This window comes from Periophthalmus magnuspinnatus, chromosome 20, assembly GCF_009829125.3.
Source record: "Periophthalmus magnuspinnatus isolate fPerMag1 chromosome 20, fPerMag1.2.pri, whole genome shotgun sequence".
NCBI lineage: Eukaryota > Metazoa > Chordata > Actinopteri > Gobiiformes > Gobiidae > Periophthalmus > Periophthalmus magnuspinnatus.
In genome coordinates, this window is record NC_047145.1 from 25,427,862 (window position 1) to 25,445,408 (window position 17,547).

The following is a 17,547-nucleotide window of genomic DNA, read 5'->3' on the forward strand; positions in this document are numbered from 1 at the left end:
GTCCCCTGCTCACCTAACTGTGTTGTTGGCTGCATCCGGGTCTCTGGCTTGCACAGTCCTGATCACAGTCCCGACATCTGCGTCTTCGCGTATCTCCAGGAGGTATGAATCGAGCTGGAATACAGGAGGCTCGTCCGCGTCCTCGATGCTCACGTGAACTATAGTGACGTCTGTAAAAAGGCCGCGGTGTCCAGGTCCCATCTCTGTGTTCGCCCCCTCCACCTTCAGAGTGTAGCTGCGCTTTGACTCAAAGTCCAATGGCTGAAAGAACAAAACACACAACAAACACAAGCTCACTTTTCCTCGTCAAATTCACTTCACAGATTTATGTGGTTAATATAAACAAGTAACAAAAGAAAAAATAAAATACATTGTATACTGTTAAGCAAAGAAACAGGGTCACCATAGAGTCCACATCTAACAAGTGAAGTGACAAGAGGTCCTCTCAGGAACAACTGAGCTTGAGTGATCTGGAGCTACACACCTGGAGCTGCACACCTGGAGCTACACCTGGTGCTACACCTGGAGCTACACACCTGGAGCTACACACCTGGAGCTACACCTGGAGCTACACACCTGGAGCTACACACCTGGAGCTGCACACCTGGAGCTACACCTGGTGCTACACCTGGAGCTACACACCTGGAGCTACACACCTGGAGCTACACCTGGAGCTACACACCTGGAGCTACACACTTGGAGCTACACACTTGGAGCTACACACTTGGAGCTACACACTTGGAGCTACACACTTGGAGCTACACACTTGGAGCTACACACTTGGAGCTACACACTTGGAGCTACACACTTGGAGCTACACACTTGGAGCTACACACTTGGAGCTACACACCTAGAGTTAAAAGTGGTCTGTATTTTTGGAGGTTTTTATTATCACTAATTCTGACTATTTTTGTGCTCAAATCTCTTAACAAAGTTGCCCACCATTCACATGTGGATGACCCTGGTTTATGGAGCCCAAATGAGAGCAAAATAAGGCTGATGTATAAGTCTTACTCATGCAGTCCCTCTTTGGTAGAACTCTTGCTGTCACAAATGACTTGCCTCATGTGCTGTGTAAGGTTACAGTATGTGCTCGTACCCTCTTGACCGTGATGACCCCAAACACACTGGTAGGGTCAGTGCTGACGTCGAAGGTGTCGCGTCCGTCTCCATCGACGATGGAGTACGTCATGTGGGCGTTCACTCCCACGTCCCGGTCCCTGGCCCAGATCCTGCCCACAACAGTGCCCAGGGGAGCCGACTCCGGCACAGACATCTGGTACAGCCCTAAGCAGACAAGCACCAGGTCAGAGGTTAAAGTTATATTAAAGGGATATGTTATACAAAAATCAACCTTTTAGCCAGATTATAGATGTTAGTTCCTTCTCATTGAGCCTCTGAAGATGTATAATTATAGAACACACATAAGCACAACATGTCTTCTAATAACTAACAATGATGAAAAATCATATTACTCCTCTGTCCTGACTGAGGCAGTCTGACAGAAACATGGCTGCCTTACTGTGCCTCTCTGACCACCACCAGTGTCTTGCCAAATCCCCACAATGCAGTGCTATTAGGGGGAGATCAACTGCTGACCTTTGAATGAGCGAGTTACATCAGTCCTAATTTTAATGTCATATTTTAGATTATTCAAGATCAGGAACATGTAAGTGTGTAAGCAGACCTCAGTCCTGAGTGTCATTTGTTCTGGTGCTGTTATTGAACTGATGTGGCTCCATTGGATTCGCTTATCGTACAATTACATCCTATGGCCACTAGATGGTGATATCTCTCTATCTTCTCTCTTGATCTGTCTTCCCCTCCTCTCCCTCTTCCTCTCTTCTCTTTCTATACCTATACCCTCCCCTCCATCCCCTCCGCCTCTCTTTCTCCCTCAATCTTTCACTCTCCCTTCTCCTCTTCATCTTTCCCTTTTCTCTCACTTAACAACCCTCCCTGTCTCTCCTCCATCTTCTTTCTGTTCTCATCTCGCTCCTTCCTCTCTTCTACCTTTTTCTCTCATCTCCCTCTTTTTTCTCTCCTTTGTCTCTCTCTCAACCCCTCTCTCTTCTCATCTCCCTCTCTTCTTTCATATTCTCTTTTCTTTCTCTTTCACCCAGCTCCCCCCCCACTCTCCCTCTATCCCTCCCTCATTCTCTCTGTTCTCATTTCCCTCCCTCCTTCCTTCTCCTCCTCTCCCTCCACTGTTCTCCTGTCCCTGGGCTCTGTGTGGTTTCATCCAGAGTTTAACCCTGGTGCAGAGGTGACAGCTGCCCACTTTGAGGCTCTCCCGATGGGTCCGTTCTCTCAGCCTTGCCCCTGACAGAGAACACTCCTCTGGCTCTCCTCCACATCATCGTATACCCTCCCTCCTCTCTCTTCTTTATCTCTCCCCTCTCCTTTCTTTTCTTCTCTACAGTGGAGTGTGGTCAGTGCAATCAAGTTAAGCAGTGCTTGTTCAATAAAATCTAAAATTATTGCGTGTCAAAGTATAATTAAATCGTTATGAAATATATCCAATTAATCCCCTTTTCCCTTCACTTCTGCCTGTTTGAACCATGTGTACTGAGGCTCACACAGTGCTGAATAAGCCCCATGTATTCTGAGGACTACAGCAGGCTGAAACAGCGCTGAATAAACCCATGTGTTCTGAGGACCACAGCCAGCCCATAGAGCACTGAATACACCCCATGTGTCCTGAGGACCACAGCAGGCTCAAACAGCGCTGAATAAACCCCATGTGTTGTGAGGACCACAGCCGGCTCAAACAGCACTGAATAAACCCCATGTGTTCTGAGGACCACAGCAGGCTCAAATAGCGCTGAATAAACCCCATGTGTTGTGAGGACCACAGCCGGCTCAAACAGCACTGAATAAACCCCATGTGTTCTGAGGACCACAGCAGGCTCAAATAGCGCTGAATAAACCCCATGTGTTCTGAGGACCACAGCCGGCTCAGACAGCCCTGAATAAACCCCATGTGTTTTGAGGACCACAACCGGCTCAGACAGTGCTGAATAAACCCCATGTGTTCTGAGGACCACAGCCGACTCAAACAGAGCTGAATAAACCCCATGATAAACCCATGGATGAATCAGACATGTGAGGAGATTTCTAGTGAGTGCACATAAGCAGCAGGAGACGACAACAGCAGCGGCGACTTTCAACATAAGTGACTAAAATGACTCTTTCAGCTTCATGTTTCTAGTGATTAGAAGTTAGTAACAGAGATAGTCATTAAATCAAACATGAGCTTGTTTCAGGCTCCTTTGTGTGAAATGGAGGGTCTGAACGGAGCAGTGGAGTGACAGCGGCTGGAAAGGAGCCCGTGTGGTCTGTGACATCTGACCAGTGCGCCTGTCTGACCAGTGCACCTGTCTGACCAGTGCACCTGTCTGACCAGTGCACCTGTCATTTATAGTGTAGTTTGTATAAAAAGTGGTGTTATTATATTGATGTTCACCCCAAGTCTACTGCCTACATAAAAGTCATTGCACACTACCATCTCTCTCTTCTCCTCTTTTCTCTGTTATAACAATCCCTCTCTCTCATCTGTCCTCTCCCTCTACTATATTCCCCTGTCTCCCTCTCTCTTTCTCCTTCAATCTTTCACTCTCCCCTCTCCTGTCTTCTTTTCTCCTCTCACTTTACAACCGTCCGTCCCTCTTCCTCTGTCTCTTCTCCCCCTCTCTCCCTCCCTCTCCCCCTCTGTGTCCTCCTCTCTCCTCCTCTCCCTCCTCTGTTCTCCTGTCCCTGGGCTCTGTGTGGTTTGATCCAGAGTTTAACCCTGGTGCAGAGGTGACAGCTGCCCACTTTGAGGCTCTCCCGATGGGCCCGTCCTCTCAGCCTTGCCCCTGACAGAGAACACTCCTCTGGCTCTCCTCTTCACATCACACAGGCTCCAGTCGTGGCTCTAATTGGACCGGACAGACTACAGAGACAGGAGAGGTGCAGAAGAGCTTTGTACTAAACCAAATGTCAAGACTTAACCTTCATCTGCATCAGACTGAGATGGCTTATTTCAGACAGAGAGCGCCGTGCCCCTCTCAGATGAAGCACAAATCTCCAAAAGTCAAATCTAAAAACGTTTGCCTGATCACTTCTATGAGTGACAAGCACCATTCTCCTAAAGTTTTTATCCAGCCACACCACAGCATCTGGGAGGGCATCTGACACACCACAACATCTGCACATCTGCACCAGCCATCACAGTATGGCAAGTTCAAAGCTGAGCTGAGTATTAACTGTAATAGTAGTAGCAGTGTACACAAAACTCAATTGTAGTAGCAATACTTGTAGGAGTGGTAACAGTAGTAGTAGCAGTAGTAGTAGTAGTAGTAGTCCCTGAATTTCTCCTTTTAGGGGATAAATAAAGTACTTATCTATCTAGTGGTCAAACACCTAGCAAACTGTGCTGTAGAAAGAAAAAAATGTTGATATAGTGTAATTGTAATTGTAGCAATAGTAGTAGTAGTAGTAATAGTAGTAGCAGTAGTAGAAGTAAATGGTCACATTTCTACTTTTCCACCTTCAAGGCACTTCAAGGCACTTCATATCAAGGAACCACCCCATTCACACACACATGCAAACATCGGGGCAAGATGAGTAAAGTGTCTTACCCAAGGACACAACGGCAGCTGAAATCGCAACGCCAACCTATGGGTCATCTGACCACTCAACCAATGATGTTCATGTCGCGAGCAGGATTTAAACCACCAACCTTCGGATCAGTGGACAAACACTCAACCAACTGAGCGAATCTCACCCCACTGCTACTAGTAATAGTAGTAGTAATAGTAGTAGTAAAAGGATGGGAATACTAGGAAGAATGACATTTAAACTAACGTTTTAACGAGTCAGACCAAATAATAATTTGAGAGAGTGCAGAGGGGCAGCAGGGGCAGAGGGGGGAGGGGGCAGTGTCAAGCCCAGAAACAGGAGCCTGGAGCTGGGCACAGAATAAGGGGCAGTGGGGTGGGCGGCTTTATGATCCCCACACACGAGGACTAAACCAGGACTAAACCAGGACTAAACCAGGACTAAACCAGGACTAAACCAGGACTAAACCAGGACTAAACCAGGACTAAACCAGGACTAAACCAGGACTGAACCAGGCCAAATTTTGCTAGCTTCCTACAGCCAAAAGACAATATAAAGTATATAATCTTACTCTGGTCGAACATGGGAGGGTTGTCGTTGATGTCGCTGAGGGTGATGTTCACGGTGGTGGTCCCTGCGAGACCCCCCAGCTGTCCCCCCATGTCTTTGGCCTGGATCACCACAGTGTAGTTCTCCCTGGTCTCTCGGTCCATATCGGCCAATGACACTCGTACCACACCTGGAGAAACAAGCCAAAATATCAGGAAAATAAAACCAGCTCACTTCATGAAGTAATAAGCACATGTTTTATATGTTTTGGGGGACACTGTACAGCCGGCCCAGACCTATTCCACAAAACTAATCTGGACTTTACAGAGCTTTTAAATCGTCTTACATGAATAAAATGTATAAAGGTACACTGTGTAACTTTTCTTGTTGACACCTGGCTGTCTCCATGGAGATGTTACTGCTTTTCCAGAAATGTTTCACAGAATGGCTTTACATTTATCTTGCATTTGATAAACTGCAATTGTATTTAATATTACCATACAATAATGCATTCTTCCTGTGAGTGGGGACGCCTATCCACAGACAGGGACAGATACGCTTAATGCCATACTCTGGAACATTCCAAGCAAAGCAGTCACATAGTGTGACTTTAAAATGGATGAGTCTGGTGTGTTAATCTGTCTTCATTATTTTAGGTTGGATTTCAGCAGCTTTTATGACGCTGATATTTCAAAGGAACATGAAAAATCTGCCAACGGGAAAATGAACTGGAATAACAGCTGGTCTGAAAGAGTTTTGTATTTCATTATAAACTTGCCAGAACATTTGATCTAATCTAGTCTTGGTATTATTATTTCAAAGATTATTTTTAATTCGGGACTTCAAGTCATAAAAACGTAATTCCTAAGTAAAGAACAAGAACGTCAATACAGTTTTCAGAGAAGAGAGCTTGAAGAGAATGACAGTACATGTGAGATAAAATGACTCATTTGTGTCAAAGGAAAGGAGACATCATTATAATAAAGTGGAGGTAAACACTGTGGGGACACATGGAGGTAAACACTGTGAGGACACCTGGAGGTACACACTGTGAGGAAACCTGGAGGTACACAATGTGAGGACACCTGGAGGTACACACTGTGGGCAAATCTGGGAGTACACAGTGTGGGGACACCTGGAGGTACACACTGTGGGGACATCTGGAGGTACACATTGTGAGGACAAATATCTGGAGGTACACCTGGAGATACACACTGTGGGGATACCTGGAGGTACACACTGTGGGAACATTGGGAGGTACACAGTGTGGGGACACCTGGAAGTATACACTGTGGGGACAAATGGAGGTACACACTGTGGGGACACATGGAGGTACACACTGTGGGGACATTCGTTGGTACACACGGTGGGGACACCTGGAGGTACACACTGTGGGGACACATGGAGGTACATAAGCACATACAGCAGGTGCTTGAGTTCAGATTTAAAGAAAGACAGAAGCGAACGGTATTTGAATCTAAAATGTTCGGAGTAATGTATTTTATGTTTAATTATGTTTCTGTGGGATCATTTTGACAGAAATATAATTAAAACAAGAAAATAGAATCATTGTTCTTGGCTAAAACACACACTGTTACACAATATTGGACTGGATTTCCATATTAATAACATTGAACTTTGTCAAGAAATATCCAAAAGGTAAATTCACAAATGTTGAACCTGATAATTTCTATCAGTGACTCAACCACAGACTGTGTACAGAAGTGGACAGTGACATCACCCATAACGTCAGGTCCAGTCAAACGAAGCTCATCGAGGGTAGCAGTTATAAGGACTAAAGAGCCAATCTGAGCCAGGCTGTTGAAGGTAACGCCCCTTCCCGCCCGCACTGCTGGTTTAGCAGGGAACAGGTGCTTAGCAACGCTGTCAATCAAACCTGTTGCTAAAAATTCCCTGTATTACAACAAAACCCCACAATTTAACACTATTTTATCTGCCCCCATCTGAATTCAATATTACTGTCCTATAGAATGTGTGATGTCTTCTGAAACAGCAATCCGGGTTTCAAGAGTGTGAGACAATGTTTTGTACGAAGACAAGGCAGGTTGGAGTGAGTGCATTTTGCAGTTTTTCTGTAAAACTTCTGTATTTATTCTAGATTATCTGATATATAGTCTTATACTTAGCCACCACGGCTAACCACTTCACACTGTGGGAACACCTGGAGGTACACACTGTGGGGACGCCTAGATGTACACACCGTGGAGGTACACACTGTGGAGGTTCACACTGAGGAGGTGCACACTGAGGAGGTTCACACTGAGGAGGTTCACACTGAGGAGGTGCACACTGAGGAGGTTCACACTGAGGAGGTGCACACTATGGAGGTGCACATTGTGGAGGTGCACACTTCTATTAGTTCATTTGTCATGTGTTCCAGAGGTCATCTAAGGCATAAGGGTCAGGCAGGGGTCACAGAGGGGTCATGAAGAAGTGGTGACGCAAATCGGGTCAGGAGAGTGTGACATGTTCAGGAATGTCACGGTAACCACAGTAACAAGCACAAACAGCCCATAATAAGACTCAGTCTGCAGCTGAGACTGAGGAGTCCATTGTCCTGAACAAGACACAATAAAAACAGATATCTGAACTATGAGGCATTTGTTTTTCAGTGGTTTATTCTATGCTACATGTGCTAAGGTAGTTTTGTTCACACATACTACAGATTTCTCCAAAGCTCAGAACACTTGGCTCCACTCCACGATGTCATCAGGTGGTACTATATTTTCGAGTCCATTCAAATCTAATCATTTAAACTTTCAAACTGCTGGCTACTACACACAATTTGTAGTTTAGGAAAAGCGAGTAGTCTTGGTTGGCTAGTCTACCTCCTCAGTGCACCAGTAAAGGAGTGTGGTGCCCCCTGTTGGTACAGTGGTGTTACAGCAATATTCGCTCCTCACCAGTCTTTGCGTCGACAGAGAAGTATGGCTGTCCCTCTAAGATGCTGTACACGACTCGAGCGCTGTTCCCGTAGGTGGGATCGTCTGCGTCTGTGGCCGTCACCTGGATCACAGACGTACCTGCAGAACGATTGTTAGTTAGACTTAAACTGAGCTTTTCCAGATGCCCCAAGTTCCTTTACAGTTGTGTGCATTATTCACTCAACACGCTCTCACTGTGGTGGTGAGATACAACTGCCATAGCTGCCCTGTTGCAGACTGACGGAAGGGAGACTGCCAATCTGCACCATCGGCCCCTCCACCACCACCAACACTCACACACCACATCCACACGAGGCAATGTGTTGTGGCCCCTGGTGGCCCCAGGATTATAAGTCAGATACTCAGACTTATATTACACATATAAGTCACACACCCAAAAAACCCAAAGAAAAAAATGTACGACTTATAGTCCAGAAAATACAGTACTAACCAGGACCTGCCCTGCTTGTCTTCAGTGATGTCTTTGTGAATTTGCCATTTTTGTACCTTTGTAAAATGTGTTGTTTTTACTTTGACATAAACTCATACATTTTCATGAACCAAATGAACAAATTCAGATCCTGGAAATCTCGAATTTAGAAAAGCTCAACAAGTTTTAAAAAATCCAAATTGGTAAAACTCTCACAATTCAAAATGGTCCAATACTGAATTATGCGAAATTGCCTCTTGTGAGCCTTAAGTCATGTTCAAAAGCTGTTACCTCCTAAAAACAGACCTGGAGTTGTGTTTTGTTTCATTCACATGTTTGAGTAACACTTTATTATTAGTCTGTAACATCTCCAAAGCTCAAAATGCTCTGTGATGTCATGAAGTGGCAGTTTTCAAGTTAACAGCTCCTTTTACCTTTAGTTCAGAGGTGTTTTCTCTTTGAAAGAAGAACTCTAAATATGCAGGTTTGTGTGTTAAACATGAGTGAATGAAACAAAACACAACTCCAGGTCTGTTTGTGATGAAGAAACCACATTAGAACAGAGATCAGAGCATAGCATAACATGAGCTTTAATATTTGTAGGTATAAAAGAGTCTGACCAATCCTGGACATCTCGGGGACACTGGCGGTGTATGGTCCGTCCACAAAGCGTGGCTCGTTGTCGTTGATGTCCTGGATCTTCACTATGAACTCAGACTCTGGCTCTAGAGGGCGCTCTGTCAGCCTGCTGCGAGCCTGAGCACGCAGCACGTACTGGGACTTGAACTCGCGGTCCAGTCGTTGGATGGCGTGGATGTCACCCGTGCTGTCATCTATGGTGAAGGTGGAGCCAGCGCCCTCTCCTGTCAGGATGTAGCGTATCGAGCCGTCGCCTTTGTCCATGTCTGAGTGTAGCTGCAGGAAAGAACATTTGAAGTTGTTACTTTGTTGAAATTGGAAAATGCGTCTTGGATAAAATGTCCCTGACCTTTGGGGTGCCCCAGAGGTCAATTCAGGGACCCCTGTTGTTCAACCTCTACATGCTGCCGTTAGGCTCAAACAGTCCTGTTTAACTGTGCATATGACTGAAAGGTTTTTATTCTGATGATTGTCTGTGATTATTTATGTTTTGATTTGTTGTATTGTTATTTTAATGTCTTTCTTATTCTGTAAAGCACTTTGAATTACCTTGTGTGTGAATTGTGCTGTACAAATAAACTTGCCTTGCGTACAACACAGAGTAGAGGTAAACACATTTCTTTGTCAGGAATACATCACAATATCCCACATAGGTTCAAAATGAGCCGGAGTCACAGACTGTATATAATTTAGCAAACAAAGAGCCAATCAGGAGTGAGACTGTTGAAGATATTGGCCCCTTCCTGTCTACACCACTGGTTTGGCAGGGGGCGGGCGCTTAGCAACGCTGTCAATCAAACCTGTTGCCAGCACTAGCAGGACCGACCTTGGGAAAAGAAGGCAGCTCACGTTAATCTTGATTTAGAAACATAATAAAAAAAAAGAATCATATAGAGGAGGTTAAAACCAACATTTTAAGGTCAGAGTGACAAGTTTGACAGCAGCAGTTACAGAGAGAGAGAGAGGGGTAAATAGAACAATTTCAATAGAACGTGAGCCGATGGAGCTGAATTTGCACATGTGCTCACTTCCTGATTGGAACGTGGAGGCTAGCAGGCTAACTATGTCGAATGTGGAATAATGACTCTACTTTCTGAGGCTATTGTGAAAAAAAAAATTCTGACTTTTGTTTGTTTAAAGCGAAAGTGAAGATGTTAAACTTTGTGTCAGTTTTAGTTTCATGTGGACAGGCCCAGTAATTACACAGATATGACTCATAAACCAGGTCCACACATCTGCATCTGACACACAGAGAACTCCACCTGAGGACTCTCACCTGACTCTGGTTAAACTCCACAGATCCCACAAGTCTGTCCATGGGTTTAAGCTTTCTGTCATATGCAATATTTCATGCACTTTTCCTCATTCAAAAGACTTAATATTTTGTTGAAATTGTTAATCGCTATGGCAACAGGGTCTACACTCTAAGTTGAAAAGCCCTCTTTGGCCCAGTGTGAATCTGTAATCAGAGCGGAGATGTGCACACAGCCAATCACACGAGCACCAAGGCTACAAGTGAGAGAAAGAGAAGAGAGAAAAAGAGAGAGAGAGAGGGGAGGGAAGGGGAGAGAGGAGGAGGAGGGCGGGGGGGAGTGCAAATACTGCTCTGATGAGAGAGGGAGACAGAGAGAAAGGAGAGAGGGAGGGGAGAGAAAGTGAGAAAGGAGGAGGAGAGAGAGGACAAGTGTAAATAGACTGGTCTGATGAGAGAGGGAGACAGAGAGAAGGAGGGGAAAGAAGGAGAAAGAGAGAGGGAGAGACCTGCACTAATAAGAGGGGGAGAGAGTGGAAAAGGGAGGGGAGAGAAGGAGGGGGAGAAACCTGCTCTAATGAGAGAGAGAGAGACGGAGGAGGAGTGAGAGAAAGTGAGAAAGAGGACAAGTGCAAATAGACCTGCTCTGATGGGCAATCATAGAGGTACAAAACAAGAGGAGGGGAGAGAGAAAGGAGACCTGGTGATGGGCAATCAAAGGAGGAGGGAGAAGGGAGGGAATGGAGGGAGGGAAAGAGAGAGAGGGAGCACTGCTGATGGGCATCACACAGCTCTGAAACAGGAGGGGGGGGACAGAAGGATGGGGAAAAGAGAGAAAGAGAGAGGAAAGAGAGGTGGAGGTGGAGGAGAGGTGAAGATGGGGGGGGGGGGATGGAGGGAAGAGGGAAAGAAAAGGGAAAGGAGTGAGAAGGAGAGGGAGCTGAGGACCATTCTAGAGGCAGTATAATCATCAAACAGGAGCTCTAACTTGGAGCACGCATCATTCAAGGCAGAGAAATAGCATCGCCATGGAGACAAGGAGATGGACTCAGACTGCCTAAAAAGTTACACAGTGCATCTTTAATTATACCAGTATTTCATAGTGTTGCTGTCTGACTATAATCCCACTATCGCCCCCTGTAGCTGTAGTTAAATAACAAAACAAAACGGTTATTTTCAAACTGGCGGCTCTCTGTCGGAGGTTGCACAATGACGAGCCGCGTCTGTAAAAGTCTGCTTCATAATGAGCTATTTGTGCAGAAATGAGTTCAGTCTTTTCAGATGTGTTGTGTTTTTGCAATAGTCTTACAATACACCATCTAGTGTGTCAGATGCCCTAACTGGGGGCACCATGGATCCAGGTCTGCGTGGGACTAACCTCTCACGGATGGATATCTTAGAGACAGATGTTTTTTTTGTGGATTTGTAAACTGGGAAAAAAGTCTGTCTTGGAGCAATAAGTATGGATCTTATTACCAGAAGGTTGATGGTTCAAATCCAGCTCTGGTCAGTTAATATTTTCGTGTTGGGCAATACACACTAACTCCACACGGAGGCACCTACAGGAGGTTTGGTCCTGGTCTTGTCTGAAAACAACTGAGGTGAACATAAGCATGAAAGATGTTTAATCAGAGTCAGTTAAAACTAAAATACAGTTGTCCCTCGCTATATTGTGGTTCATCTTTGACGGCCTCGCAGTTTTGTGGATTTTTCTTTTATGTGCAATTTTACATGCTTTTTTTTTTTACAGTATATGAACTGCATTGTGTTCTGCGTCCTGATTGGCTAAGGGACTGTAGACCATTGTCTCTGTGCCGTGTCTTCTGTACAGTACAGAATGTGTTCAGCGAAATTCACATAAATGTTGGATCGCAGTGTGACTCTGAAGTGCTGTATGACTCTGAAGTGCTGTATGTTTGTAAGTTTTTTCCCCAACAAAACCCACAATGTCGATGAAACGTTCTGCACCGACAGATTTCAGATACACTTTGGACTTAAGTGTTTCTCTGCATGGAGAGGCGCCTCTGTGGATACACGTGAACAACACATTTAAAGAGGAAGAGGAAGAGGGATATAATATACAAAGGTTTGAACTTTGAGAGTGTTTAACCAAGAGAAGAAATGTGAGAAAATGTTAATGCCTGTGTGAGAAAAGTGTATAAAGTGTGCATTGAGGGGTTTTACAGATGCAAAACATATAGAATAATTGTATAAAATAAAGCTGACTACTACACGGATTTTGCCTATTGCAGGTTCTTCCTTCAAAGTCTGCTCCGAGCCACAGTCATTTACCGACGGAGGATTGGCTGTCTCCACTGAAAACACACGAGCTGATTACTGTCCAATAGAAATGACTCTTGATTAAAATGTGATTATTGCACAGTCCGAGTCTGGAGGTGGGGTTTCTCACTTTTAAGCTAAAATGACACTGTAATCATTGGGAAACATGGACACATGGTGGAAGTCTTACTAATTAATGTATTGATACTTTGCAGCCCGATGTCATCAAAATTCTCTGGGGGTGTGATGCTAATTAGAGGCACTGCTCTGTCAGAACTAGCAGATTAGTCAAATTAGACTAAAGCTTTAATTTAACACAATCTGACCGAAAAGAGTGACTACTACAAAGGAGAGCTGATTTGTGCTGTGCTAAAATTACAGTCACAAGGTAGCTAGTATTATCCAACAATCATGCTTAACTTTTTGTTGAAAATCAAACTCCTAAACAGAACCATGAACGCTGGGATTGATCACAGGCTCCTGAAAATGTGCTGTTTAAATCTATTTAGTCTTCTTTCTCGAGTTTTCAGACTTGAAACGTTTACTAATGTGTGCACTGTGTTTCCATGGTAACTGCTGAACAAACTGCCATAGACATACAGGTGAAACTTAAATGAATACATGCGTCCCTGTTTATTATTGCGTTACCTTGCCTATGTACAGAGGCTCCAGTCCGGTGTACTCCTCCAACACAAAGAACTGGTTCCAAACCCATCCTCTCTTCACTCTCCGCAGGGACGTCGCCGCCATCTTGTCTTCTCCATCCTTCGCCCACGGTTTACCCAGAATGCCGAGGGGCAGCAGGGCCAGCAGCACCAGTAGTCCTGCTCCCATCGTGAATGCTTGGGTGGGGGTTCAATCTCTTCAGTAACTGTGAGCAATGCACCGCAGGATTTTAGCTCACTGGACGATGAAAAGAGAATAAAAACATGTTACAAAAGTTCTGCTCGATACAGACAATAAAACAGGTTTATTAAGAACTGGCCATTTCCTTTTCATATTTTTATGTTCGTCCAACACAAAACAAACACTGGGTTTTGAGTTTTGAGACACTGGATTTCTAGTCAATTTAAATACATTTAAAGGTGCAATCTTCAACTTTTACTGATGGAGAGTCCACTACCTGCTTGTTACCATGGAGATGCTATTGCTTTGCATAGAATATTCCATACTATTGCTTGTATCTATAGAGACAGATAAGATTCATACCATGCTGAGTGATATTCCAGGCAAAACAATATCCTCTTCATGGAGAAGATGTTTTGGACAAAAAAGTTACATAGTGCACCTTTAACCAATAGGGAAAATGCCATATATTTTCTAAAACACATTTCTTCCAATTAAGCATCATTTTACAACATAAAAAAGGAGATCGCAAAAATTGTTGATGGAGGAACAATTTTGGACCAACAGTAAATTTGATGACATTCTGAAGGACACCGTTGCCCCCTCCTGGTCGCTCATGGTGGGAGCTCCTGTCTCCTGTCTCTATTATTACAATGTTGTTCTAATGAGAGCTTTGTCAGTGAGAATCATTCAAACGATGCCAACTTCAGTCACAATGTTCATGTGAGAAGAAATAAGGGCTGAGTCTGATTCTTGTTTATAATAATGTGTATTAATATAGTTATTACGTATATTATGTCTTCTTATAGTTCTTATGTATGTGCTGCTTAAAGCTGCAATATGTAACTTTTCTAGTGGAGGGTGTGTCACCAGAAGCCTCGCCTCATAAAAATGCAGCTTTATCTGGAATGTTCTACAGTGTCATCAACCCTGACTTTGTGCACAACGGCAGCGGCCATTTCCACTCTAATGTAATGTCTATGAAGTTTATGAAGAGTCGCGCTAAAGTCACTCAATCCTGACAGATCAGGCAGTGAACGGGGAGCTGTGGGTGGGTCAGGGGTCAGAGGTCAGAGGTTAGGGGTTAGGGTCAGGCAGTGGACAGGGAGCTGCAGGTGGATGTCACTGACGACAAGTTAAACACTTCACCAGAGGACACTTGTTTACAAAAGCACATCTTTGTATGTCAGTGCTAATGCTAATGCTAACTTTTATCAAAACATTAAATTAATTTGTAGTAAAGACAACCTGATTATTTGTGAAGGTAGATTATTTCTGTCTGTGGCGTTATTTAACTATTTCTTCAAAATATCCAAATTTGGCATTAGCATTAGCATTACCCCCGACACAAGACATGAACCTTTGTAAACACAGAATTTTCTCCATGTTTCCTGCTCATAATCAGGATCAGCAGTATCATAAACCAGCACCAGTGTCCAATTAAAGGCCAGTCTCTGTCTGCTGTTGTTTTACCCACTCTCACAATGCACTGTGGTCTATACTGACCCGCCGAGTGACCACCGAAGTGCACTACTTTTCAAGGTGCATTGTGAGAAATTTTGAGCGCACTACTTTTCTGTGCTATTCAGACAGCACTAAAAATGGAGTGAAAGAATAGTGTGAACATTCGGACACAAGCCATGCTTACTGCTCTTCTTTGGGTGTATTTTTAAATGTTTTGACCATGTGTCTTGCTCGGTTTTGGCTCACTTTTGTCCATGTTTAAGGGTCTTCTTTGGGTGTATTTTTAAATGTTTTATCCACGTTTAAGGGTCTTCTTTGGGTGTATTTTTAAATCTTTTGACCATGTTTCTTGTTCTGTTTTGGCTCACTTTTGTCCATGTTTAAGGGTCTTCTTTGGGTGTATTTTTAAATGTTTTATCCACGTTTAAGGGTCTTCTTTGGGTGTATTTTTAAATGTTTTATCCATGTTTAAGGGTCTTCTTTGGGTGTATTTTTAAATGTTTTATCCATGTTTAAGGGTCTTCTTTGGGTGTATTTTTAAAATGTTTTGACCATGTTTCTTTCTGTGTTTTGGCTCATTTTTGTCCATGTTTTTGTGGTCTGCTGTGAAGAGCGCAGTGCAATATGTGTTAGTGTTCACACCACATCTGCTCTGGTCTCAGTGTGGAGTTTAGCTCTGTGCAGGCGCCTCTCAACTCTGCAGCGAAAAACATCTACATGGTTTAAATTGTAGTAAATGTGATATTTTAGCTTTATCTTTCAAATGAGAAGTTTAACTTGTGCATTAAAGGTGCCGTATCAACTTTATACTTGCTATAATGGAGTATTTTTTCTTTCACCAATAGGATATTTTGTAAAATGATCATAAGGCCAGAAGAAAGAGCCCTCAACTGTCTGTGAGAGCCAGAAACCAGGTGCGTTTGTGGTTTGAGAATCAGAAAATGCAGCTTACAAGTTCATACTGACTTTGCTATAGTTGGAAAATGTGTCGTCTGCATTTGACCCATCCTTGAGTGTCTCTGGGTTAAACTTGTCAGGAGCAGTGCAGGCTGGGTTTGCTGGAGGATTAGCTTATTGTGCATGTTTTTTGGGAATTAAACCCAGGAAGTGTTTACTATTAGAGAAGAGCGCTAGACCCACTAAACTACTGCAGCGCCAATAAAAACAATGATATAAACATTACAACTGAACAAGGTGTTCCTCAGAGCCCTAGCTTAGGCCCTATATATTTTCAATAAAGCTGCAAAATTAATCAAAACGAAATTGCAATTTGCATGGATTAGCAAATCACAAAGGCTGCAATTTTTGAACTACCATCATTTCCTCCGCAGACAACAAACTCTCCTGTTTTATTCTGTGTAAAACTGCTCCCCCTGTAGTTTAGATCTGTACAAACATGCTCTGAAATGTCATTCTTGTATTAGTTTGTCAGTTCATATTTCAGTCTTTCTGTCAGTTCTTCTATCCCGGCTCTCACCAGATCGATATGTGTATCCCTCTGAATAGAGTTCCACACATCAATCTGAGACGACTCTCACTGAAAACGCTCAGGGCCAATGATCGTAACATTCAAACAAATACCTCGTGCTGATTGGTCGAAGTGCCACAACAGCAGAACAAGCCGACAAATCAAACTTTAGTTAAATCCAGGTGAGAGACAAGCACATGTGTCCCCTTTTACAGATGAACAAAGCTCTTACCTTCTGCATGTTTTCAAAAACAAAATAGTCTTTATTGATGCTAACACAACACATTTAGAGCAGAACTCAATATCATGAGAATTCATGTTGTTGGAAAAGGCTACAGCTCATCTGTGTTTAAAATGTGAACTTTAAACAAAATCCTGTTAAAAAAATAAAAAATAATCCAGTGTTAAGTGTTGTGTCCACCCTTCCATGTCCTCTGTGTTAAGTGTCGTGTCCACAGGTCCATGTCCCCTATGTAAAGTGCCACGTCCACAGGTCCATGTCCCTGTGTTAAGTGTCATGTCCACAGGTCTATGTCCCCTATGTTAAGTGCCGTGTCCACAAGTCCATGTCCCTGTGTTAAGTGTCGTGTCCACACTTCCATGTCTCCTGCTACAAACATGTGTGAAATGACTGCTGTGTTTCTTTTTGTCTCTAAACCTTAATCTTGTCCGTATCGATTCTCTATTCTCGTGCCTCTCACGCCACTTTTCTGCTTTTTAACATTAGCATTCGTCTTTTATGTACCGCGACCAAGCTACATCTGCTCCTGCTTCCCCTCCTTTCAATTAGCCGCAACAAGACGTGGACAAAATGGCTGGATTTACTGAGAAGAAACCCCCAAATGACAGCTTCAATGGCCTACGTGAGAATAAGGGAGTATTGGGACTTCATTATGTTTTGTCATCGCGGGGCATTGTCCAACTCCAACTGCTCAAACTCAGTTCATCTTTGTTGTAAGGTACACAAAGGCTCAAGGATAGGCAGGGGGCGTACTTTATTTCAATCTGTATTCTCCTCACTTGCTCTTTTGTGCGCATGTGTTAAGTATCTATTGATGGCTTAGCTAAACAA

The 17,547-nt window shown here is 43.7% G+C and overlaps 2 protein-coding genes across 2 annotated transcripts in view; both read right to left on the reverse strand.

Moving 5' to 3' along the window:
- Positions 1-17,547, reverse strand: part of lsm5 (LSM5 homolog, U6 small nuclear RNA and mRNA degradation associated) — a 160,048-nt gene that overhangs the window by 117,343 nt on the left and 25,158 nt on the right. The window lies entirely within an intron of this gene.
- Positions 1-17,547, reverse strand: part of LOC117388166 (cadherin-20-like) — a 44,686-nt gene that overhangs the window by 7,977 nt on the left and 19,162 nt on the right. The window contains exons 2-7 of the mRNA XM_033985640.2: positions 13,346-13,600; positions 9,147-9,441; positions 8,076-8,195; positions 5,174-5,341; positions 1,100-1,287; positions 14-261 (exon numbers count right to left, since the gene is read on the reverse strand). Of these exons, the coding sequence (XP_033841531.1) occupies positions 14-261; positions 1,100-1,287; positions 5,174-5,341; positions 8,076-8,195; positions 9,147-9,441; positions 13,346-13,531 (1,205 nt within the window). The 5' untranslated portion in view covers positions 13,532-13,600. The remainder of the gene's footprint in view (positions 1-13; positions 262-1,099; positions 1,288-5,173; positions 5,342-8,075; positions 8,196-9,146; positions 9,442-13,345; positions 13,601-17,547) is intronic.